This window comes from Heteronotia binoei, chromosome 2 (assembly GCF_032191835.1).
Source record: "Heteronotia binoei isolate CCM8104 ecotype False Entrance Well chromosome 2, APGP_CSIRO_Hbin_v1, whole genome shotgun sequence".
NCBI classification, from domain to species: domain Eukaryota; kingdom Metazoa; phylum Chordata; class Lepidosauria; order Squamata; family Gekkonidae; genus Heteronotia; species Heteronotia binoei.
This window is the reverse complement of record NC_083224.1, coordinates 5,594,480-5,620,592: the sequence shown is the minus strand read 5'-3', so window position 1 is coordinate 5,620,592 and position 26,113 is coordinate 5,594,480. Positions and strand designations below refer to the sequence as shown.

The following is a 26,113-nucleotide window of genomic DNA, read 5'->3' as shown; positions in this document are numbered from 1 at the left end:
TCCACTCGCAGCTGCTGGAATGGCCTTGGGTCAGCCATAGCTCTCTTATCTGGGAGAACCGGGTTTGATTCCCCACTCCTCCACTCGCAGTTGCTGGAATGGCCTTGGGTCAGCCACAGCCCTCTTATCTGGGAGAACCGGGTTTGATTCCCCACTCCTCCACTCGCAGTTGCTGGAATGGCCTTGGGTCAGCCAGAGCTCTCTTATCTGGGAGAACCGGGTTTGATTCCCCACTCCTCCAATTGCAGCTGCTGAGATGGCCTTGGGTCAGCCATAGCTCTCTTATCTGTGAGAAGTGGGTTTGATTCCCCACTCCTCAACTTGCACCTGCTGGAATGGCTTTGGGTCAGCCATAGCTCTCTTAACTGGGAGAACCGGGTTTGATTCCCCACTCCTCCACTTGCAGCTGCTGAGATGGCCTTGGGTCAGCCAGAGCTCCCTTATCTGGGAGAACCGGGTTTGATTCCCCACTCCTCCACTTGCAGCTGCTGGAATGGCCTTGGGTCAGCCAGAGCTCTCGTATCTGGGAGAACTGGGTTTGATTCCCCACTCCTCCACTTGCAGCTGCTGAGATGGCCTTGGGTCAGCCAGAGCTCCCTTATCTGGGAGAACCGGGTTTGATTCCCCACTCCTCCACTTGCAGCTGCTGGAATGGCCTTTGGTCAGCCATAGCTTTCATCAAAGTTGTCCTTGAAAGGGCAGCTGCTGTAAAAGCACTCTCAGCCCCACCTACCTCACAGGGTGTTTGTTGTGGGGGGGGGGAGGTAGAGGAGATTGTGACCGCTATGAGACAAGGAAGGAAGGAAGGAAGGAAGGAAGGAAGGAAGGGAGGAAGGAAGGAAGGAGGGAGGGAAGGGATGGGAAGGAGGGAGGGAGGAAGGAAGGAAGGAAGGAAGGAAGGAAGGAAGGAAGGAAGGAAGGAAGGAAGGAAGGAAGGAAGGAAGGAAGGAAGGAAGGAAGGAAGGAAGGAAGGAGTTGTGGTCCTCTCCACCCCCTGATGAAATTCTGAGGAGGGGGTCTACTGGGACAATGATATAATAAGAAGAGATGAACAGGCAATAGCTGCAAATCTCCAGCTCCCTCACATCACCTATTGCCTGGCCTCTCTTAAGTGGAGATGCCGGGGATTGAACCTGGGACCTTCTGCATGCCAAGCAGAGGCTCTGCTACTGAACCATTGCTCCTTACCAAAGTACATACACATGAATTCTGCATTTAGGTAGGAAACATCCAATGCACGGGGGAGACTTGTCTTAGCAGTAGTATGTGCAAAGAGGATCTAAGGGTCTTAGTGGACCATACGCTGAACATGAGTCAACAGTGTGATGCAGTGGCTAAAAAGGCAAATGCAATTTTGGGCTGTATCAACAGAAGTCTAGTGTCCAGATCACATGAAGAGATGGTATGGCTTTACTCTGCTCTGGTAAGACCTCATCTGGAGTATTGTGTTCAATTTTGGGCACCACATTTTAAGAAGGATCTAGAGAAGCTGGAACAGGTCCAGAGGAGGGCGACGAAGATGGTGAGGGGTCTGGAGACCAAGTCCTATGAAGAAAGGTTGAAGGAGCTGGGCATGTTTAGCCTGGAGAGGAGGCAGCTGAGAGATGATATGATCACCATCTTCAAGCGCTTGAAGGGCTGTCCTATAGCGCAGGGGTGGCCAACGGTAGCTCTCCAGATGTTTTTTGCCTACAACTCCCATCAGCCCCAGCCAGCATGGCTGATAGCTGGGGCTGATGGGAGTTGCAGGCAAAAAACATCTGGAGAGCTACCGTTGGCCACCCCTGCTATAGAGGATGGTGTGGAATTATTTTCTGTGATCCCAGAAGGTAGAACCAGAACCAACAGGTTGAAATTAAATCAGGAGTGTTTCCAGCTCAACATTAGGAAGAACTTCCTGACCGTTGGAGCGGTTCCTCAGTGGAACAGGCTTCCTCGGGAGTTGGTGGTCTCTTCTTCCTTGGAGGTTTTTCAACAGAGGCTGGATGGCCCTCTGATAGCAATGAAGATCCTGTGCATTGAAGGGGAGGTGTTTGTGACTTTCCTGCATTGTGCAGGGGGTTGGACTAGATGACCCTGGAGGTCCCTTCCAAATCTATGATCCTATGAAGCTGCTTTATATTGATGCAGAACCTTGGCTCATCAAGGTCAGTGTTGTCTACTTTGGCTGGCAGCAGCTCTCCAGGGTCTCAGGCAGATAAAAGTCTTTTTAATTGGGTATGTTGAAGAACTTCTGCATGCCAAGGAGAGGCTCTGCCACTGAGCCGCTGGCCCTTATAAAACTACACCCGCAAAGTTGCCTTCTACTGAATCAGTCCCCTCAAGGTCAGTCTTCTCTACTCAGACTGGCCGCTGCTTTCCAGGTTCTCAGGCAGAGAAAGCTCTTTTGCATCACCTACCGCCTGATCCTTTTAACTGGAGATGCCGGGGATCGAACCTGGGGCCTTCTGCATGCCAAGCAGATGCTCTACCACGGAGCCACAACCCTTTGCAGTCAGTATTGTCTATTCAGACTGGCAGCTGCTCTCCAGGGCCTCAGACAGAGAGAGCTTTCCCATCCCCTCCTGTCTGGTCCCTTTAAATGGAGATGCCGGGGATTGAACCTGGGACCTTCCGCATGCCAAACAGACCTTGGCAGACTGAGGGATCATTTTCTGAATGGGTAGCGCTTAGGGAGCCCTCCTGGTTTCTTTCTCCTTGGATGACAGCTCCCCTCTTTCCCCTCAGGTTCCATGGATGAAAAAATGTTCCATATGTTCCCTGGGTCATTCCATCTTTATGAAGACAGCTTGCAGCTCGTTTATGAAGTAAGTCTGGGCTGTCTTTGGTTTCAGAAGGCACCTGGCGTGTTGGTCTCTGACCTCCTTTGCTTTTGCTCACAGCGCCAGAGTGTTTTTCTTCCAATTGGTGTTTTTCAGCATTCAAAATGTCAGGGGTGGAATCCTAGCAGGAGCTCCTTTGCATATTAGGCCACGCCCCACTGATTTAGCCAATCCTCCAAGAGCTTGCAAAAAAGAGCCTCGTAAACTCTTGGAGGATTGGCTACATCAGGGGTGTGTGGGCCAGAGGTGGAATTCTAGCAGGAGCTCCTTTGCATATTAGGCCACACACTCCTGATGTAGCCAATCCTCCAAGAGCTTACAAGGCTCTTTTTTGTGAGCTCTTGGAGGATTGGCTACATCAGGGGTGTGTGGGCCAGGGGTGGAATTCTAGCAGGAGCTCCTTTGCATATTAGGCCACGCCCCACTGATGTAGCCAATCCTCCAAGAGCTTGCAAAAAAGAGCCTTGTAAACTCTTGGAGGATTGGCTACATCGGTTGTGTGGCCTAATATGCAAAGGAGCTCCTGCTAGAATTCCATTCCCTTCAAAATGGGACAAAAAGGGTTAAAAGGGTCACTGAAGAAACAAAATAACTGGAGCAAAATTCCAGACCAAATTTGGTGGGGGAATGATGGCAGCTACAGTAGCTTAACCGAAGGAGTCAGCCTAGTTCAAGTATAAAGTGGATTTGGAGGGTTACCAACTTCCAGTTGGGAGCTGGAGTTCTGGAAAGGGAATTTGCCTCCAGACAACAAAGATCTGTTCCTCTGAAGGAAATTGCTGCTTCGGAGGGTGGAGTCTATGGCAGGGTTGGCCAAACTTGTTTAACGTAAGAGCCACATAGAATAAATGTCAGATGTTTGAGAGCCGCAAGACGAACGTCAGATTTTTGAAAGGAACCACAGGACAAGGAAGGAAGGAGGGAGGGAAGGAAGGAAGGAAAGAAGGAAGGAGGAAAGGAAAGAGGGAGGGAAGGAAGGAGGGAGGGAAGGAAGGAAGGAAGGAGGGAGGGAGGGAAGTAAAGAAGGAAGGAGGGAGGGAAGGAATCTTCTTCTTCTAATTTTCAGAGAACATTTTAGCCTGCATTTATGGCAGGCAGAGCTTCTTCAGGCTGCTGATTCTCCTCCTTCTTGCTTCCCAGGGTCAGAACCCCGGAGGACAGAGCATCATGATCCCCCCGGACTCCCACCCGCTTCCTTCCATTCCCCTGGACGGATCTCCCATGAACATGGTCTTGAGCAGCAACTACCTGGAGTCGGCTTTCCAGGCCCTCCTGCCTCCCCGGGTCTTCAACCTCGGCGGCCAAAGCGAGGTGAGCCCCGAACCAGGGTGGATCGAGAAGGGAAGCTCTGCTATGTGGCAGAGCTCCGGCCCCTGCTTCCCCATTGCTTCAGCCATGCCACCCTCAGCGTCTTCACTCTCTCTTTTTCAATTTCTCCCCAGTGCGCTGTCCTTGTGCACCAGATAGCAGCTGTGGTACGGAAGGTCAGTACCTTTTCACTCTTCCCTACAACCTCCACACGGGGTTGCCAAGTCTAACTTCAGATAATATCTGGGGACTTTGGGGGTGGGGCCGGGAGACTTTGGGGGTGGGGCCAGGAGACTTTCCCTAAACTATATAAATAAAAACTCCGCAGTGCAGTTCCCTTGAACATAGGGCGATTTTACACTGGCAGTTTGCGGCTCTCTGTCACCGCATTGGAAACTCGCCTTTTACATTATCTAACGTTCTCACAACTGTTTTGCATCGTCGCTGCCGGAAGCCTCTACATTTGTTTCGGTGAGATGAGTTTCGGAGCTGCTGCTGCAACGTCTTCAGGGTCGTCAGAAAGCGGGGGGAGGGGAGGGAAATGTCTGCTGGGAACTCTGTTATTCCCTATGTAGACTTATTCCCATAGAAAATCATGGAGAATTGATGCGCGGGTATCTGGGGCTCTGGGGGGGCTGTTTTTTGAGGTAGAGGCACCAAATTTTCAGTACAGCATCTAGTGCCTCTCTCCAAAATACCCCCCAAGTTTCATAACGATTGGACCAGGGGGTCCAATTCTATGAGCCCCAAAAGAAGGTGCCCCTCTCCTTCATTATTTCCTATGGAAAGAAGGCATTGAAAAGGTGTGCCGTCCCTTTAAGTGTGATGGCCGGAACTCCCCAAAGTCTCCTGGCTCCACCTCCAAAGTCCCCAGATATTTCTTAAATTGGACTTGGCAACCCTAGCCAGAGCTCTCTTATCTGGGAGAACCAAGTTTGATTCCCCACTCCTCCACTTGCACCTGCTAGCATGGCCATGGGTCAGCCATAGCTCTGGCAGAGGTTGTCCTTGAAAGGGCAGCTGCTGTGAGAGGAGATTGTGAGCTGCTGTGAGACTCTTCGGAGTGGAGGGCGGGATATAAATCCCATATCTTCATCTACCTCACAGGGTGTCTGTTGTGTGTTTGTGTGGGGGGGGGGAGTTAATGGAGATTGTGAGCCGCTCTGAGACTCTTCGGAGTGGAGGGCGGAATATAAATCCAATATCTTCATCTACCTCACAGGGTGTCTGTTGTGGGGGAGGAAGGGAAAGGAGATTGTGAGCCGCTCTGAGACTCTTCAGAGTGGAGGGCGGGATATAAATCCAATATCTTCATCTACCTCACAGGGTGTCTGTTGTGGGGGAGGAAGGGAAAGGAGATTGTGAGCCTCTCTGAGACTCTTCGGAGTGGAGGGCGGGATATAAATCCAATATCTTCATCTACCTCACAGGGTGTCTGTTGTGGGGGAGGAAGGGAAAGGAGATTGTGAGCCGCTCTGAGACTCTTCAGAGTGGAGGGCGGGATATAAATCCAATATCTTCATCTACCTCACAGGGTGTCTGTTGTGGGGGAGGAAGGGAAAGGAGATTGTGAGCCGCTCTGAGACTCTTCGGAGTGGAGGGCGGGATATAAATCCAATATCTTCTTCTTCTCCGACAAATAATCATCCAGCCGCGGTTTGAAGATTACCAATGAAGGAGAGCTCACCCACCTTCTTAGCCAGCTGGTTCCACCTCTGAACTACTCTGACTGTAAAAAAAAAAATTTCCTAATATCCAGCTGGTACCTTTCTGCTTGTCATTTGACTTTTTTCTCCCATCCTCAAATCTTTCAGGTCTCCCATATTCAGGCAGTGCAAATAACTACTGGGACCCCCTCGCTCTCTCTGAGTGTTGGAAAGATCCAGCTGTGGCAGCCTATTGAAATCCGGGTCTACACAGAGCATCCAGCAGGCGCTTACGGGCCCCTTTTTACCATCCGTCTTGTGAGTACGAGATTTATTAATTTATTAATTTGGGTCAGCCAGAGCTCTCTTATCTGGGAGAACCGGGTTTGATTCCCCACTCCTCCACTTGCAGCTGCTGGAATGGCCTTGGGTCAGCCAGAGCTCTCTTATCTGGGAGAACCGGGTTTGATTCCCCACTCCTCCACTTGCAGCTGCTGGAATGGCCTTGGGTCAGCCAGAGCTCTCTTATCTGGGAGAACCGGGTTTGATTCCCCACTCTTCCACTTGCAGCTGCTGGAATGGCCTTGGGTCAGCCAGAGCTCTCTTATCTGGGAGAATGGGGTTTGATTCCCCATTCCTTCACTTGCAGCTGCTGGAATGGCCTTGGGTCAGCCAGAGCTCTCTTATCTGGGAGAACCGGGTTTGATTCCCCACTCCTCAACTTGCACCTGCTGGAATGGCCTTGGGTCAGCCAGAGCTCTCTTATCTGGGAGAACCGGGTTTGATTCCCCACTCCTCCACCTGCAGCTGCTGGAATGGCCTTGGGTCAGCCAGAGCTCTTGCAGGAGTTGTCTTTGAAAGGGCAACTGCTCTTTGAGAGCCCTCTCAGCCCCACTCACCTCACAAGGAGATTGTGAGCCGCTCTGAGGCTCTGAGATTTGGAGTGGAGGGCAGGATATAAATCCAATATCTTCTTCTTCTTTTCCTTCCTTCCTTCCTTCCTTCCTTCCTTCCTTCCTTCCTTCCTTCCTTCCTTCCTTGTTGGCACTACATTAAAGAGTTGGAAGGTACATCCAGGGTCATGTAGTGTAACCCCATGTACAATGTAGGAAAATCAGAAATACCTCCCCCCCTCCACACACCCAGTGACCCCTTTTCCCAGGGTGTGTAAGAAATGGCCCCAAGAACTAAGCGCTGGTGCAACACTTCCTGCTAATGTTGCCAAGTCCAATTCGAGAAATATCTGGGGACTTTGGGGGTGGAGCCAGGAGACTTTGGGGGGCGGAGCCAGGAACAAGGGTGTGACAAGCATCATTGAATTCCAAGGAAGTTCTGGCCATCACATGTAAAGGGACGGCACACCTTTTTAAATAGGAAATAATGAAGGATAGGGGCACCTTCTTTTGGGGCTCATAGAATTGGACCCCCTGGTCCAATAGTTTTGAAACTTGGGGGGGGGTACTTTGGGGAGAGGCACTAGATACTATACTGAAAATTTGGTGCCTCTACCTCAAAAAACGGCTTCCCCAGAGCCCCCAAAACCTCCAGATCAATTCCCCATTATGCCCTATGAGTATCGATCTCCACATAGGGAATAATGAAATGCTCCGCAGACGTTCTCCTCCCCCCACCACCACCCGTGATTTCTGGCAACTCTGAAGTGAGGGATTGGCATCTCTACTCGCGAGTTGCTGCCAACTTCTTCCAAGTAACACAGACACCCCATCCCAAGAGGAAGCCTTTCCAAGTGGAGACTGAAGCCTCCGGAGGTGGAAAGTCACATGGTGGCTTTGGGGGCGGGGCTTCCCCCCGCCGGCCTGCTGACTGGGGGCGGGAAGGCGCCTGGAGAACCCCCGCCGGGACCTGGGGGTTGGCAAGCCTACTTCCTGCCCTCCTTCTCATGATCTGCCTAAATTCATGGAATCTGCACTGCCGTCAGATGGCCACCTAGCCTCTGTTAGAAACCCTCCGCGTCCCACTCTGAGTGAACCATCCAAGTAACCTTTACAAACAGCGCATGCCCTGATGCCGTGCACCGGTACCCGTTCAGGTCGATTTGCTTCACACAGCTGTGCTGGTTTGTCCTCTCCAGTGAGAAACTGGTGCATCAACCCAAGAGCTGATAGCGACCAAGGAAGGCCATAGCCGAAAGGGCAACGGAAGGGTTACAGTGCAGAAATACCTGGAACGCTAAAGAGCAGCTTGGAAGCTTGCTAACCACACTCTAAATCCTTCCATAACCGCTGCGATTGTAATGTCTGAAAAGGACTTTTGTGTTCCTCGTTTCTTTTGTTGGGAGCTCTCTGTTCTTTTTCTTTTGTTGTTCGGGGTTTAGTTTAGTTTCGACCGGTGTGTGTCTCTTGGCAGCGGCCTTGAGTGCTAATGACTGTCTCGTTTTTAAATTGCAGAATATCGTTTGGCTGGCTCATCCTTCTCTCGACGGTGGGAAACTGATCTTCACTCTTCACAGTCCACGGTAAAAATCCAGTTTCTTGCACATCGCTCATTAGCTCAAGCTCTCTTCTCTGGGCCTTTGGAACCAGAGCTTGATTCTGGACATTTTCTAGAAACCCAGTGAGGGTTCCCAGTTCCAAACTGGAAATTCCTCTGCTCCATCTGTTTCCCAAGTCCCCTCTTGAAGCTGTCCACACTCACATCCCTTTTCTCCCTCAAATATGCCTGCAGTTCAGACCCCATGAAAAGACTACTGTTGTACTTTGGTCATGTTATAGGAAGACCAGGAAAAGTTGAAGGATGCAGGAAATTGACACCATTAAGGAAGCTGGAAAGGCCCTCAGTCTGTAAGGAAAGGAAAGGAAAGGTCCCCTGTGCAAGCACCAGTCGTTTCCGACTCTGGGGTGACGTTGCTTTCACAATGCTTTCACGGCAGACTTGTTATGGGGTGGTTTGCCATTGCCTTCCCCAGTCATCTACGCTTTCCCCCCAGCAAGCTGGGAACTCATTTGACCGACCTCGGAAGGATGGAAGGCTGAGCCAGCTACCTGAACCAGCTTCTGCTGGGATCGAACTCAGGTCGTGAGCAGAGCTTAGGACTGCAGTACTGCAGGTTTTTGTTTCACACCATTTTATTGGTAACATATGGAAGTATATTCAATTTCTTACATCAGTGTGTAAGACCTGAGTACACAAGACCGCTCAGTGTGTAAGACCTGAGTACACAACAGGGCATTTTATTCAGCCATACAAAAGCCTTTATGAATGATATGGATTTGTAACACCTCCTGAAGGTTTCCAAAGATGGTTCTGCCTTCACCTGCTCAGGGAACCTGTTCCACAGAGTGGGGGCTCCAATGGGAAATGGTACCAGCAGACCACCATGGGGGCTGCGGGGAGAGAGTCTGTAGGTGGCAGCCAGAAGAAGAAGAAGAATTGCAGATTTATACCCCGCCCTTCTCTCTGAAGCGGCCCCGTGACGCAGAGCGGTAAAGCAGCAGTACTGCAGTATTGTGGTCTGAACACTTTGCTCACTATCCTGAGTTCGATTCCGGCGGAAGCTGGGTTCAGATAGCCGGCCCGAGGTTGACTCAGCCTTCCCTCCTTCCGAGGTCGGTCAAATGAGTCCCCAGCTGGCTGGGGGGAAAGCGTAGATGACCGGGGAAGGCAATGGCAAACCACCCCATCAAAAGTCTGCCGTGAAAACGTGAAAGCAACCTCACCCCAGAGTCGGAAACGACTGGTGCTTGCACAGGGGACCTTTCCTTTCCCTTCTCTCTGAATCAGAGACTCGGAGCGGCTCACAATCTCCTTTATCTCCTTCCCCCACAACAGACACCCTGTGAGGTGGGTGGGGCTGAGAGGGCTCTCCCAGCAGCTGCCCTTTCAAGGACAACTCCTACGAGACTTATGGCTGACCCAAGGCCATCCCGGCAGGTGCAAGTGGAGGAGTGGGGAATCAAACCCGGTTCTCCCAGATAAGAGTCCAGCGCACTTAACCACTACACTAAACTACATCGTAGGCACATTGGGGGTATAGAAGAGGAGCTGGTCCTTCAGATATGTGGGTCCAGAGAGGGGGGGGGGGCTTTAAAGGCCTTTCATAATCATAATTGCCAAGTCCAATTAAAGAAATATCTGGGGCAAGCCTGTAGCCACAGGGAGGGCCTGTAGGGGCACTGCCAGGCAAGGGCCCTCCTGACTTCCACAGGAGGTGGTGGTGGCTACAAACATAACCAACGTCAACTTATCTGGATAAAAATATGGAGCAGAGGTCCATCAGTGGCTATTAGCCACAGTGTGTGTGTGTGTGTGTGTGTGTGTGTGTGTGTGTATATATATATAAATTTTTGGCCACTGTGTGACACAGAGTGTTGGACTGGATGGGCCATTGGCCTGATCCAACATGGCTTCTCTTATGTTCTTATGATGTCACCTGGAAGTGACGTCATCATGCCAGCCCTGTCATGTGGTGACCGCTCTAGGCGATTCCGGGAAAGCTCTCTGGTTTTCCCAGACACTCTAGCCATTTGGGAGGGGGAAACTCTATGGTACCTATTGTACCATAGAGTTTCCCCTCTCAAATGGCTGGAGCGTCCGGGAAACCCATAGAGCTTTCCCGGAATCGCCTAGAACGGTCGCTACGCGACGTCTCCAGCGCGATGACATCGCTTCTGTTGGTGACGTGGGCCGGCGGGTTGGAAACCTCCCAGACGGGGGAACCCCCACCTGGGCCAGGGGCTTGACAGCCCCATCTTTTCCTCTTTTTGCCATGGCTGAGCTGCCGAAGTGTCATCAGCAGTAGCTGGAGTTGAAGCAGCAAAAGCAGCAGGCGGAGAGGAGAGAGATGGAGAAGCAGGAACTGGAGGAAGCTCCATGGAACATATATGAACATATGAAGCTGCCTTATACTGAACCAGACCCTTGGTCCATCAAAGTCAGTATTGTCTTCTCAGACTGGCAGCAGCTCTCCGCGGTCTCAAGCTGAGGTTTTTCACATCTATTTGCCTGGACCCTTTTTTGGAGATGCCGGGGATTGAACCTGGGACCTTCTGCTTCCCAAGCAGATGCTCTACCACTGAGCCACCGTCCCTCCCCTCCACTTGGACTGGGCCAAGAAGGGACGGAGCTGTGGCTGCAAAGCGCCGTGGGGAGGGAAAGAGAGGTGGGCGGAAACCCCCCAGCTTGCAAGCAATAGGCAGTCCCTGTTTGACTCCAAAGCTTCAGGGATGGCTGCCTCCACTTGGCCCAGGGTTGCCAAGTCCAATTCAAGAAATATCTGGAGACTTTGGGGGTGGAGCCAGGAGACATTGAGGGTGGAACCTGGAGCAAGGGTGTGGCAATCATAATTGAACTCTAAAGGGAGTTCTTGCCGTCACATTTAAAGAGACCATTGCACACCTTTTAAAATGCCTTCCTTCCATAGGAAATAATGAAGGAGAGGGGCACCTTCTTTGCGGGGCTCATAGAATTGGACCCCCCGGTCCAATCTTTTTGAAACCTGGGGGGTATTTTGCGGAGCGGCACTGGATGCTATACTGAAAATGTGGTGCCTCTACCTCAAAAAGCAACTCTCCCAGAGCCCCAGATACCCGCAGATCAATTCTTCATTATTTCCTATGGGAATAAGTCTCCGTAGGGAATAATAAGAGTTCCCGGCAGACATTTCCCTCCCCTCCCCCCGCTTTCTGATGACCCTGAAGTGGGGGGAGGGCCTCCAAAACAGGGGGGATCCCCTGCCCCCACCTGGGGATTGGCAACCCTAACATGGCTGCTTTCAGAGCCTCCAGCTTTTGCCCCCACCCCAGAAAGCTTCTGAGAAGCCGCAAGTCCTGCAGTCCTGCAAGTCCTGCAGATAAAATACATACCACAAGTTAGGAAAGGCACAAACAGGCATAAGAAAAGGCCTGCGTGGTTAACAAACAAAGTAATGGAAGCTGTAAAAGGTAAGAAGGACTCCTTTAAGCGGTGCAAAACCAGTCCAAGTGAGATTAGTAAAAGGGAACACAGGCTGTGGCAAATCAAATGCAAGACTGTGATCAGGCAGGCAAAAAGGGACTATGAGGAGCATATTGCAAAAAACATAAAGACCAACAATAAAACTTTCTTCAAATATATTAGAAGTAGGAAACCAGCCAGGGAGGCAGTGGAGCCCTTGGATGACCATTGGGTAAAAGGATTACTGAAGGAGGATAGAGAAATGGCTGAGAAGCTAAATGAATTTTTTGCCTCCGTCTTCACTGTGGAAGATGAGAACTTTTTGCCCGCCCCAGAACCACTAATTTTGGAAGGGGTGTTGAAAGACCTGAGTCAGATTGAGGTGACAAAAGAGGAGGTCCTACAACTGATAGACAAATTAAAAACTAATAAGTCACCGGGTCCGGATGGCATACATCCGAGAGTTCTGAAAGAACTCAAAGTTGAACTTGTGGATCTTCTAACAAAAATCTTTAATCTTTCATTGAAATCTGCCTCCGTTCCTGAGGACTGGAAGGTACCCCCATCTTTAAAAAAGGTTTCAGAGGAGACCCGGGAAATTACAGGCCAGTCAGTCTGACTTCAATACCGGGAAAGTTGGTAGAAACCATTATCAAGGACAGAATGAGTAGGCACATAGATGAACACGGGTTATTGAGGAAGACTCAGCATGGGTTCTGCAAGGGAAGATCTTGCCTCACTAACCTGTTACATTTCTTTGAGGGGGTGAACAAACATGTGGTCAAAGGAGACCCAATAGATGTTGTTTACCTTGACTTCCAGAAAGCTTTTGATAAAGTTCCTCATCAAAGGCTCCTTAGAAAGCTTGAGAGTCATGGAGTAAAAGGACAGGTCCTCTTGTGGATCAAAAAACTGGCTGAGTAATAGGAAGCAGAGAGTGAGTATAAATGGGCAGTCTTCGCAGTGGAGGACGGTAAGCAGTGGGGTGCCGCAGGGCTCGGTACTGGGTCCCATGCTCTTTAACTTGTTCATAAATGATTTAGAGCTGGAAGTGAGCAGTGAAGTGGCTAAGTTTGCGGATGACACTAAATTGTTCAGGGTGGTGAGAACCAGAGAGGATTGTGAGGAACTCCAAAGGGATCTGTTGAGGCTGGGTGAGTGGGCATCAACGTGGCAGATGAGGTTCAATGTGGCCAAGTGCAAAGTAATGCACATTGGGGCCAAGAATCCCAGCTACAAATACAAGTTGATGGGGTGTGAACTGGCAGAGACTGACCAAGAGAGAGATATTGGGGTCGTGGTAGATAACTCACTGAAAATGTCAAGTCAGTGTGCGTTTGCAATAAAAAAGGCCAACGCCATGCTGGGAATTATTAGGAAGGGAATTGAAAACAAATCAGCCAGTATCATAATGCCCCTGTATAAATCGATGGTGCGGTCTCATTTGGAGTACTGTGTGCAGTTCTGGTCGCCGCACCTCAAAAAGGATATTATAGCATTGGAGAAAGTCCAGATAAGGGCAACTAGAATGATTAAAGGGCTGGAGCACTTTCCCTATGAAGAAAGGTTGAAACGCTTGGGACTCTTTAGCTTGGAGAAACGTCGACTGCGGGGTGACATGATAGAGGTTTACAAGATAATGCATGGGATGGAGAAAGTAGAGAAAGAAGTACTTTTCTCCCTTTCTCACAATACAAGAACTCGTGGGCATTCGATGAAATTGCTGAGCAGACAGGTTAAAACGGATAAAAGGAAGTACTTCTTCACCCAAAGGGTGATTAACATGTGGAATTCACTGCCACAGGAGGTGGTGGCGGCCACAAGTATAGCCACCTTCAAGAAGGGTTTAGATAAAAATATGGAGCACAGGTCCATCAGTGGCTATTAGCCACAGTGTATGTGTGTATATAAAATTTTTTGCCACTGTGTGACACAGAGGGTTGGACTTGATGGGCCGTTGGTCTGATCCAACATGGCTTCTCTTATGTTCTTATGTTCTTAAAGGGGCCCCCCTGAGTTTTTGAAAAACCCCTTGGCTTTTAAAATCCTGGCTACGGCCCTGATCTGGGGACTTTGGGGGAGTGGAGCCAAGAGACTTTGGGACAAAGCCAGGAGACATTGGGGGTGGAGTCAGGAGACATTGGGGGTGGAGTCAGGAGACATTGGGGGTGGAGTCAGGAGACATTAAGGGTGGAGTCAAGATCAAGGCTGTGACAAGCATAATTGAACTCCAAAGGGCGTTCTGGCCATCACATTGAAAGGGACGGCACACCTTTTCAATGCCTCCCTTCCATAGGAAATAATGAAGGATAGGGGCACCTTCTTTTGGGGCTCATAGAATTGGACCCCCTGGTCCAATTGTTTTGAAACTTGGGGGGGTATTTTGGGGAGAGGCACTAGATGCTGTACTGAAAATTTGGTGCCTCTATCCCAAAAAACAGTCCCCCTCAGAGCCCCAGATACCCGCAGATCAATTCTCCATGATTTTCTATGGGAATAAATCTCCATAGGGAATAACAGAGTTCCCAGCAGACATTTCCCTCCCCTCCCCCTGCTTTCTGACAACCCTGAAGTGGGGGGAGGGTCTCCAAACCGGAGGATCCCCTGCCCCCACCTGGGGATTGGCAACCCTAAGCCAGGAGACATTTGGGGTGGAGTCAGGAGACAATCCTCCAAGAGTTTAGAGGGCTCTTCGTACAGGGCCTACTGTAAGCTCCAGGAGGATTGGCTACATCAGGGGGGGGGCGTGGCCTAATATGCAGAGGAGCTCCTGCTAGAAAAAGAATCCTGGTTGTGACAAGTATAATTGAACTCCAAAGGGAGTTCGGGCCATCACATTTAAAGGGACCGCACACCTTTTATACGCCTTCCCTCCCTTGGACATAATGAAGGAGAGAGGCACCTTCTTTGGCGGCTCATAGACATTTCTCCCCCCCTCGCGGGGGGAGGGCCTCCAAACTCGGGGATCCCCTGCCCCCACCTGGGGATTAAGTAACCCAATATCAATAGAGATGGATTGATTTCCATTGCCAATTTTGTAATTTTTTTGCATTAAGGTAAAATGGTTCGTTTGAGCATTTGAAATTATTTCTGTAAGCATTATTTGTATATTTAGTTTGTATCCTTCTTCACTCGGCCTGGGGAAGCTTCAGAGAAACCGAGGCAGAGAGCTGCCTGCTACTGTTGGCTTTTTTCCTACCGCAGTTTGATTCGTGAAGAAGACTCTATCTTGCCAGTTCTTGGCTGAAACCATTTGAAGGAGTATTGGTCCCAAGAAAGACTGTGCATATTGTAGAACTTCACCTATTTGGTCCTTTTCAAGGACCATGCATATTGCATGACTTCATCTTATGTACAATTCACTGCTTTAAGTGTTTGTTTCTGTTTGTGTTGTAAACTTTAAGGAGAATTTGTTGAGCATATTGGAGGTTGGCTTAGTCACAGAACCCTTAGGGGCTTCCTTGCTACCCAACTGCGGATCGGCAACCCTATTCCATGAAGGCCTGCAGCATACAAACATGTTTTACAAAGGGAACACTTTCCCTATGAAGAAAGGTTGAAACGCTTGGGACTTTTTAGCTTGGAGAAAGGTCGACTGCGGGGAGACATGATAGAGGTTTGCAAGATTATGCATGGGATGGAGAAAGTAGAGAAAGAAGTACTTTTCTCCCTTTCTCACAATACAAGAACTCGTGGGCATTCGATGAAATTGCTGAGCGAACAGGTTAAAACGGATAAAAGGAGGTACTTCTTTACCCAAAGGGTGATTAACATGTGGAATTCACTGCCACAGGAGGTGGTGGCGGCCACAAGCATAGCCAGCTTTAAGAGGGGTTTAGATAAAAATATGGAGCAGAGGTCCATCAGTGGCTATTAGCCACAGTGTATATATCTTTGGCCACTGTGTGACACAGAGTGTTGGACTGGATGGGCCATTGGCCTGATCCAACATGGCTTCTCTTATCTTATGTTCTTAAGATAAGTGTTTCTGCTTTATTCTTTCTTTTCAGATTGGAGAATCTTAGCCTAGTAGGCTCAGCAGCTGGAAACTATGATGTAAGTACCACGTTTCTATTGGGATCGTTTGTTAATATTGTAGAGGTTTGTTGAGTCATAGAATACCGAGCGCAGTCAATAAACCTCCCAAGAATTATATTGCAAAAGGGGTTTAAACCTTTAAGGCCCTTAAGCGGTCTTAGCGGTCAGAGACCCACGTACCTTCGCGACTGCCTCTCTCAGTATGCCCCTGGAAGAGCATTACGCTGGAGTAATAAGAAACTTTTGGTGGTCCCTGAACTGATGGCAGTCCAGCTGTCCTGCAATAGGGCTACGGATGTTTTGGCCTTGGTCCACACCTGGTGGAACGTTGTGAGAACATCCATGCCCTACGGGAGTTGTCACTTTCCTGTAGGGCAGGTGTGGCCAAACTTGTTTAACATAAGAGACACGTCTGCTGTGGGGGAGGAAGATAAAGGAGATTGTGAGCTGCTCTGAGTCTCTGAGAGCCAGTTTGGTGTAGTGGTGAAGTGTGCGGGCTCTTATCTGGGAGAACCGGGTTTGATTCCCCACTCCTCCGCTTGCAGCTGCTGGAATGGCCTTGGGTCAGCCAGAGCTCTCTTATCTGGGAGAACCGGGTTTGACTACCCACTCCTCCACTTGCACCTGCTGGAATGGCCTTGGGCTAGCCAGCGCTATTGCACGAGTTGTCTTTGAAATGGCATCTTCTGTCAGAGCTCTCTCTCAGCCCCACCCACCTCACAGGGTGTCTGTTGTGGGGGAGGAAGATAAAGGGGATTGTGTGAGTCGCTCTGAGACTCTGAGATTTGGAGTGGAGGGCGGGATATAAGCCCAATATCATCATCATCCTTCTCCTCTCTGGAAAATTTGCTTCAGAGGGCAGCTGATTTATTTCATTTATACCCAACCTTCCTCCCCAACCTTCTCCACTTCTCCATTTTATCCTTATGGTCGCCCCGTGAGGTCACTTAGGAAGAGAGACAGAGTGTGTGACTGGCTTCAGGTCATGTGGCAGAGTCGGGATTCGAAGCTTGTCCTGTAGGCACAGCACCATTCTGGCTTTCTGAGTGCCACTGAACCCTTGCTTGCTTTCTCGCCTCTGTGGTTCCCCTCACTTATTTGTTTCTCTTCGTTCCAGGTTCAGCATCTGACTGGCCTGATCCTACGAGCGGTGTCTGCCTGCCTCTTGCCACATCAAAACCGTAAGCACTGGGCTCCTGAGGGGCGCTGAGGAGAGATCCCTCAGCGACATTGAGGAAGACTCAGCATGGGTTCTGCAAGGGAAGATCTTGCCTCACTAACCTGTTACATTTCTTTGAGGGGGTGAACAAACATGTGGACAAAGGCGACCCGATAGATGTTGTTTACCTTGACTTCCAGAAAGCTTTTGATAAAGTTCCTCATCAAAGGCTCCTTAGAAAGCTTGAGAGTCATGGAGTAAAAGGACAGGTCCTCTTGTGGATCAAAAACTGGCTTAGTAATAGGAAGCAGAGAGTCAGTATAAATGGGCAGTCTTCGCAGTGGAGGACGGTAAGCAGTGGGGTGCCGCAGGGCTCGGTACTGGGTCCCATGCTCTTTAACTTGTTCATAAATGATTTAGAGTTGGGAGTGAGCAGTGAAGTGGCCAAGTTTGCGGATGACACTAAATTGTTCAGGGTGGTGAGAACCAGAGAGGATTGTGAGGAACTCCAAAGAGATCTGTTGAGGCTGGGTGAGTGGGCGTCAACGTGGCAGATGCGGTTCAATGTGGCCAAGTGCAAAGTAATGCACATTGGGGCCAAGAATCCCAGCTACAAATACAAGTTGATGGGGTGTGAACTGGCAGAGACTGACCAAGAGAGAGATATTGGGGTCGTGGTAGATAACTCACTGAAAATGTCAAGACAGTGTGCGTCTGCAATAAAAAAGGCCAACGCCATGCTGGGAATTATTAGGAAGGGAATTGAAAACAAATCAGCCAGTATCATAATGCCCCTGTATAAATCGATGGTGCGGTCTCATTTGGAGTACTGTGTGCAGTTCTGGTCGCCGCACCTCAAAAAGGATATTATAGCATTGGAGAAAGTCCAGAGAAGGGCAACTAGAATGATTAAAGGGCTGGAGCACTTTCCCTTTGAAGAAAGGTTGAAACGCTTGGGACTCTTTAGCTTGGAGAAACGTCGACTGAGGGGTGACATGATAGAGGTTTACAAGATAATGCATGGGATGGAGAAAGTAGAGAAAGAAGTACTTTTCTCCCTTTCTCACAATACAAGAACTCGTGGGCATTCGATGAAATTGCTGAGCAGACAGGTTAAAACGGATAAAAGGAAGTCCTTCTTCACCCAAAGGGTGATTAACATGTGGAATTCACTGCCACAGGAGGTGGTGGCGGCCACAAGTATAGCCACCTTCAAGAGGGGGTTAGATAAAAATATGGAGCACAGGTCCATCAGTGGGTATTAGCCACAGTGTATGTGTGTATATAACATTTTTGCCACTGCGTGACACAGAGTGTTGGACTTGATGGGCCACTGGCCTGATCCAACATGGCTTCTCTTATGTTCTTAAACGGAAAATGGAATGCCTTCAACTTATAGAAGTTTTATTAATTTCAGAAAATAGGGGATAGAAAATAGAAGGGGGTAGAAAATAAGAGTACATATGAAGTTGCCTTCTACTGAATCAGACCCTCGGTCCATCAAAGTCAGTATTGTCTCCTCAGACTGGCAGTGGCTCTCCAGGGTCTCAAGCTGAGGTTTTTCACGCCTGTTTGCCTGGACCATTTTAGTTGGAGATGCCGGGGATTGAACCTGGGACCTTCGGCTTCCCAAGCAGATGCTCTACCACTGAGCACCCCTCCCTCCCCTGCTCTCCAGGGTCTCAAGCAGAGGTTTTTCATGCCTACTTGCCTACACCCTTTTTAGTGGAGATGCCAGGGACTGAACCTGGGACCTTCCGCTTCGCAAGCAGATGCTCTGCCACTGAGCCACCGTCCCTGTCCTGCTCTCCAGGGTCTCAAGCTGAGGTTTTTCACACCTACTTGCCTGGACCCTTTTGAGTTGGAGATGCCGAGGATTGAACCTGGGACCTTCTGCTTACCAAGCTGATGCTCTGCCACTGAGCCACCGTCTCTCCCCGATTACATATTAATCTTGTTCTGCATAAAAAATACTTTCCAAAAATACAAGTTTGCATCTGCAATATTTTCTTAAAATACATAAATTATCAAAGATTTCAGGTTTTCATGGCTGGTAACATCATTAGGGTTTGTAGAGTCTTTCGGGATCAAGTGCCGTGTTCTACTGGAGAAAGTTTTCCTTCCAGACGTTTCGTTCTCAGCTGCGGAGAACATCCTCAGTGGCTTTGCAGCCGGAGCAGGCGCTCAGACCTTCTTGGCTGCTGTGCTCAGACCTTCTTGCTGCACAGCAGCCAAGAAGGTCTGAGCGCCTGCTCCGGCTGCAACAGCACTGAGGATGTTCTCCGCAGCTGAGAACGAAACGTCTGGAAGGAAAACTTTCTCCAGTAGAACACGGCACTTGATCCCAAAAGACTCTACAAACCCTAATACATAAATTGGCAGTTATTATTGTCTCTAAACTATGCATCATCAACATTATAGTATTTTATATTATAAATCTTTTTGTTAAAATATCTATTGAATTTGACAAATCCAATAAAGGCAACCTTGTAATACAGCGTATAGGAAAAAAGGGGATATGAGTTCACACCAGAGAATCTTAAGTACCTCGCCAGGCATAAAACTTCATCCAATATTTTCTTGCTTCTTCCTTAGATTTCCCAGCCATCAGCTGGGACAAAAAGTCCAGCTCAGCTGTTTCCAGAATTTATCCCACCAAGTCCCTTCTCGTGGGAATGGAATGCATTCAAATGCTTTTACTTGTGTGCATGGAAAGAACTAAGCCTGCTGGCTCTAAAGCTAAGAGCCAAAATTTGCTAAGGAATGTTGCTTGTTAAGGACTTCAGATGAACCTTGTTGGATCAGACCAGTGAGGGTCTATCCAGTCCAGCCTCCTGTCCCACACAGCGGCCAACCAGTTCCTCTGGAGGGTCAACAACAGGGCAGAGAGGCTGAGGCCTTCATAAGAACATCAGAAGAGCCCTGCTGGATCAGACCAGTGAGGGTCTATCTAGTCCAGCCTCCTGTCTCACACAGTGACCAGCCAGTTCCTCTGGAAGGCCAATAACAGGGCAGAGAGGCTGAGGCCTTCATAAGAACATCAGAAGAGCCCTGCTGGATCAGACCAGTGAGGGCCCATCTAGTCCAGCCTCCTGCCTCACACAGTGGCCAATCAGTTCCTCTGGAGGGCCAACAACAGGGCAGAGAGGCTGAGGCCTTCATAAAAACATCAGAAGAGCCCTGCTGGATCAGACGAGTGAGGGCCCATCTAGTCCAGCCTCCTGCCTCACACAGTGGCCAATCAGTTCCTCTGGAGGGTCAACAACAGGGCAGAGAGGCTGAGGCCTTCATAAGAACATCAGAAGAGCCCTGCTGGATCAGACCAGTGAGGGTCCATCTAGTCCAGCCTCCAGTCTCACACAGGGGCCAACCAGTTCCTCTGGAGGGTCAACAACAGGGCAGAGAGGCTGAGGCCTTCATAAGAACATCAGAAGAGCCCTGCTGGATCAGACCAGTGAGGGTCCATCTAGTCCAGCCTCCAGTCTCACACAGGGGCCAACCAGTTCTTCTGGAGGGTCAACAACAGGGCATAGAGGCTGAGGCCTTCACAAGAACATCAGAAGAGCCCTGCTGGATCAGACCAATGAGGGTCCATCTAGTCCAGCCTCCTGTCTCACACAGGGGCCAGCCAGTTCCTCTGGAAGGCCAATGACAGGACACATTGCCTGAGGCCTTCATAAGAATATCAGAAGAGCCCTACTGGATCAGACCAGGGAGGGTCCATCTAGTCCAGCCTTCTGTCTCACACAGTGGCCAACCAGTTCCTCTGGAGGGCCAACTACAGGGCAGAGAGGCCGAGGCCTTCATAAGAACCTCAGAAGAGCCCTGCTGGATCAAACCAGTGAGGGTCCATCTAGTCCAGCCTCCTGTCTCACACAGTGGCCAACCAGTTCTTCTGGAGGGCCAACAGCAGGGCAGAGAGGCTGAGGCCTTCATAAGAACATCAGAAGAGCCCTGCTGGATCAGACCAGGGAAGGACCATCTAGTCCAGCCTCCTGTCTCACACAATGGCCAACCAGTTCCTCTGGAAGGCCAACAACAGGGCATAAAGAGGTCTCATAATCTTCAATGGGGAGGGACGGTGGCTCAGTGGTAAAACATCTGCTTGGTAAGCAGAAGGTCCCAGGTTCAAACTCGCCATCTCCAACTGAGCTCCTGTACCTTTTTTTCCTATAAAATGACGCCTGCTAGTTGGTATTTCTCTTTTCCTTTTTACTTTCTCGTGTTCACCTTTATCGGCTTCTACCGGACCTAAAATTCACATTTAAGAGTCAGAAACCTTCCTCTGCCCCTTTTTGCTATCCACAGCATACAAATGTATCTTTTGCACTCTTCCTTTCAGAGATGCTGGCTGAAGGAATCCCAGTGCCCTTGGTGCAGGAGCTGGGCTTGACCTCTCAGAATATCGCTGCTGGCAAGGTAATCCTTCACTTGTGACTGGGGGTGTCAAACAAGCACGTACAGAAGAATACGTAGATTGCACTAAGACCAGGTTGCCAATCGCGGCGGCCCAGGAAGGGAGATCCCCTTGTCGGTTTTTGATGGGGTGCCACTAATTTCGGCCCCGAAGGTCAAGAGCTTGGGAGTGCTCCTGGAGTCCTCCTTGTCTATGAAGGCCGAGGTAGCAACCACTGTCAAGTCACTGTCACTGTCAAGTCCACCTTTTTCCATCTGTGGCAGGTACGACAGTTGGCCCCTTTTCTGGAACACCGCGACTTAGCAATACTGATCTGAGCAGGAGCGGGTCTAGATGGTGAGGGGTCTGGAGACCAAGTCCTATGAGGGAAGGTTGAAGGAGCTGGGCGTGTCTAGCCTGCAGAGGAGGAGGCTGAGAGGTGATAGGATCACCATCTTCAAGTCCTTGAAGGGCTGCCGTCTAGAGGATGGTGTGGAATTGTTTTCTGTGGCCTCAGAAGGGGTTGAAATTAAATCAATGGGTTGAAATTAAATCAAAAGAGTTCCCGGCTCAACATTAGGAAGAACTTCCTGACCGTAAGAGCGATTCCTCAGTGGAACAGGCTTCCTCGGGAGGTGGTGGGCTCTCCTTCCTTGGAGGTTTTTCAACAGAGGCTAGATGGCCCTCTGACAGCAATGAAGATCCTGTGAATTTAGGGGGAGGGGTTTGTGAGTTTCCTGCCTTGTGCAGGGGGTTGGACTAGATGACCCTAGAGATCCCTTCCAACTCTATGATTCTAGGATTCTACGGTCACCTCGAGAATAGACTACTGTAATGCCCTCTACATGGGGCTGCCGTTGACTCTGACTCGGAGACTACAGCTAGCGCAGAATGCTGCAGCACGGTTGTTAATGGGACTCCCAATATGGGAGCCCATTCGACCACTGTTAAAAGAGCCGCGCTGGCTGCCTATTGTGTTCCGAGTCCGTTTCAAAGTGCTGGCATTGATCTTTAAAGCCCTGTATGGGCGAGGACCTATCCATCTAAGGGACCGCCTTTCCCCATACGTTCCCCAGAGAGCACTGCGTTCAGGAACTAAAAATCTATTGCCCATCCCCAGACCAAGGGAGGCCAAACCGGGCTTTACACAGGCCAGGGCCTTCTCAGTGGCAGCCCCAATGCTGTGGAATGCGCTCCCCGAGGCCATAAGAGCTCTGCGGGATCTCTCCCAATTCAGCAGAGCTTGTAAAACTGAATTTTTTAAGCAGGCCTATAACAACTAGGGGAGAAGGCTGCCGCTTTTATGTTACTGGGCAATTCCACCAGAAGGACCACCGACAGATAAGCGTATACTCTGTATAGCACCAATACCTTGTTTGAAACTGTTTTAAATTACGACTGACTGCCCTATCGTTTTATATTTGAAATTGAGATGTTGGTTTTTATATGATTGTTAGCCGCCCTGAGTCCATTTGGAACGGGCGGGATATGAACGGAAAGTAAATAAAATAAATAGATAAACCCCCCAGTGAGCAACGCAAATGAGGATCACGGATAGGTGGGGAGAGGAAAGAAAACCAAACCTAGGTTTCCATGACCAACCAGCCTCTAGAAAGTGCAGTGAAATCCGCTGTAGTTCTTTTTTTTTTCCCCAATTTAAATTGTATTGAATTTTTAAAAACTTATCTGGCATTACAAACATCATAAACAGAAGGAGTTTCATCCCAAGCGTTACAAACAATTAGTGTGTGAGATCAACATATGTATCCATAAACCAACATTCAAACAAAGTTACAAAGGGAGTTACATATTAATATATTGATGACTTCATCTTTATCCAAATAAAATTATTATTATTATTAATGGTTTTAACAAATTATTTATTAATTATTTATTCAATGTATTTTAATGTATTTTACCGTATAATGTATTAAATGTAATCATGGTACTTCCATGACTGTAAGCCGCCTTGAGCCTGCTTCGGCGGGGAGGGCGGGATACAAATAAAAATTATTATTATTATTATTATTATTATTATTATTATTATTATTATTATTATTATTATTATTATTATTATTATTATTATTATTATTATTATTATTATCCAATATACATTTTAGGTTTCCTTAATAGCTGATGAAAAGCTAATGATCCTTAGTCTAATATCAGTGTTTAAAATACTGATGAGGGATAGAATCAACACATTTATGTAATACGGATAAGGAATAGAATAAGCACATTTATGCAAACAACCATATATTATAATCTGATCGATTTGGTAGAACATTTTTGGATTTAAGATAACCAATAACTGGATCCCAATAGCATTGCATAGAGTTACTTGTCGATAATACAGAGTCTCCTAAAAAGAATACATCTTGAGTAATTTGAAACATTATGAAACGTAATGAAAGTTTCCCAAATTCTATCGTACGGTAGTTCTAAGAGAAAAACCTTGAAATAACTGAACTCTCTGCTCACGACCGGAGTTCGATTGCAGCGGAAGCTGGACTCAGGTAGCCAGCTCGAGGTTGACTCAGCCTTCCATCCTTCCGAGGTCGGTAGAATGAGTCCCCAGCTTGCTGCGGGGAAAGTGTAGAGGACTGGGGAAGGCAATGGCAAACCACCCCGTCAAAAGTCTGCCGTGGAAACGTCATGATGCGACGTCACCCCAGAGTCGGAAACGACCGGTGCTTGCACAGGGGACCTTTCCCTTTCCTTCATCCCATAGACCAAATGAACATGGTGTCTTTCTTTCCACAGGATGCCCTCCTTCTCGTCTTTTCATCCAGCGGGCCCCAAGTAGCTGCCTGAATGAATTGAAACGATGGGCCCTGTTCAGAGGAGTGAAGCTAGAAAAGACTATCTTTTGACCCACTTCACTTTTTCATGACCCCCACTTTAAATCTTGTTTTTTTCAACCTTGTAACATTCACTGGCCGTGATTCTGCCTTCTTCTCTTAGATTGCCAATAAATATTCCACTTTGCAAAACTCTCCTGTTTCCAGTGTCTGCTTTTTTTTGGCTGTGGCTGCAGTCAGAAGTTAGGAGCCCAGTGGCGCACAGTGGTAAAGCTGCAGTACTGCAGTCCAAGCTCTGCTCACGACCTGAGTTCGATCCCGACGGAAGCTGGGTTCAGGTAGCCGGCTCGAGATTGACTCAAGAAGAACAAGAAGAAGATTTTGGATTTATATCCCGCCCTATACTCTGAATCTCAGAGTCTCAGAGCGGTCACAATCTCCTCTACCTTCCACCCCCACAACAAACACCCTGTGAGGTAGGTGGAGCTAAGAGTGCTTTTACAGCAGCTGCCCTTTCAAGGACAGCTTCTATGAAAGCTATGGCTGACCCAAGGCCATCTCAGCAGGTGCAAGTGGAGGAGTGGGGAATCAAACCCGGTTCTCCCAGATAAGAGAGCTCTGGCTGACCCAAGGCCATTCCAGCAGGTGCAAGCGGAGGAGTGGGGTATCAAACCCGGTTCTCCCAGATAAGAGAGCTATGGCTGACCCAAGGCCATTCCAGCAGCTGCAAGTGGAGGAGTGGGGAATCCAACCCGGTTCTCCCAGATAAAAGAGCTATGGCTGACCCAAGGCCATTCCAGCAGCTGCAAGTGGAGGAGTGGGGAATCAAACCCGGTTCTCCCAGATAAGAGAGCTCTGGCTGACCCAAGGCCATTCCAGCAGCTGCAAGCGGAGGAGTGGGGAATCAAACCCGGTTCTCCCAGATAAGAGAGCTCTGGCTGACTCAAGGCCATTCCAGCAGCTGCAAGTGGAGGAGTGGGGAATCAAACCCGGTTCTCCCAGATAAGAGAGCTATGACTGACCCAAGGCCATTCCAGCAGCTGCAAGTGGAGGAGTGGGGAATCAAACCCGGTTCTCCCAGATAAGAGAGCTATGGCTGACCCAAGGCCATTCCAGCAGCTGCAAGTGGAGGAGTGGGGAATCAAACCCGGTTCTCCCAGATAAGAGTCCACGCACTTAACCACTACACCAAACTGGCTCTCAGCCTTCCATCCTTCCAAGGTTGGTAAAATGAGTCACCAGCTTGCTGGGGGGGGGGGGGAAGTGTCGATGACTGGGGAAGGAAAGGGCAAATCACCCGATAAAAAGCTTGCCGTGAAAACGTCGTGATGCGACGCCACCCCAGAGTCAGAAACGACTGGTGCTTGACCTTTTCACAGTCAGAAGCGTCTTCCTCGGCGTACCAAAGAGAAAGCTGATTTTAGTAAGGCTTGCCAATCCCCAGGTCCCAGCGGGGGTTCTCCCGCTTTCCCAGGCTCCTTCCCGCCCCCAGTCAGCTGGCCAGCAGGGGGAGCCCCGCCCCCACAGCCCCCCATGTGCCTTTCCACCTCCGGAGGCTTCAGTCTCTACCTGGAAAGCCTTCCTCTTGGGATGGTGTGTCTGCCTCTTTAAGGCTGAAGGGGAGGGGGGAGGAGGCAGAACAATGTGGCTGTGAAAGGAGCCCAGACCACCCCCCCTTCCGTTTGCTGCACAATCCTTGCAGAGGTCGTTTGCATAGCAGGAAGGTAAACTTGAACCTTTGGTTGCCCTGTGTTACTGGGAAAAACTTGAAAGTTCAGCAACTCGTGAGTAGAGGTGCCAATCCCCAGGTGGGGGCAGGGGAGCCCCGGTTTGGAGGCCCTCCGGAGCTTCATGGTCATCACAAACGGCGGGGGGGGGGGGGAATGTCTGCTGGACCATAGGGTATAATGGAGAATTAATCCTGAGGTATCTGGGGCTCTGGAGGAGTGGCTTGTTGAGGTAGAGGTACCAAATTTTCAGTGTAGCATCTGATGAGTCTCCCCAAAATGCTCTCCAAGTTTCACAAAGATTGGACCGGGGGTCCAATTCTA

General features: G+C 49.4%; 1 protein-coding gene across 1 annotated transcript in view; it reads left to right on the top strand.

The window, feature by feature from the left end:
- The window catches only part of BPIFB1 (BPI fold containing family B member 1), a 44,918-nt gene extending 23,319 nt beyond the window's left edge, over positions 1-21,599 (top strand). The window contains exons 7-15 of the mRNA XM_060263539.1: positions 2,728-2,807; positions 3,963-4,133; positions 4,265-4,306; positions 5,945-6,094; positions 8,185-8,252; positions 15,679-15,724; positions 16,824-16,887; positions 21,208-21,284; positions 21,546-21,599. Coding sequence (XP_060119522.1) covers positions 2,728-2,807; positions 3,963-4,133; positions 4,265-4,306; positions 5,945-6,094; positions 8,185-8,252; positions 15,679-15,724; positions 16,824-16,887; positions 21,208-21,284; positions 21,546-21,599 — 752 coding nt within the window. The remainder of the gene's footprint in view (positions 1-2,727; positions 2,808-3,962; positions 4,134-4,264; positions 4,307-5,944; positions 6,095-8,184; positions 8,253-15,678; positions 15,725-16,823; positions 16,888-21,207; positions 21,285-21,545) is intronic.
- The last annotated feature ends 4,514 nt before the right edge of the window (positions 21,600-26,113 follow it).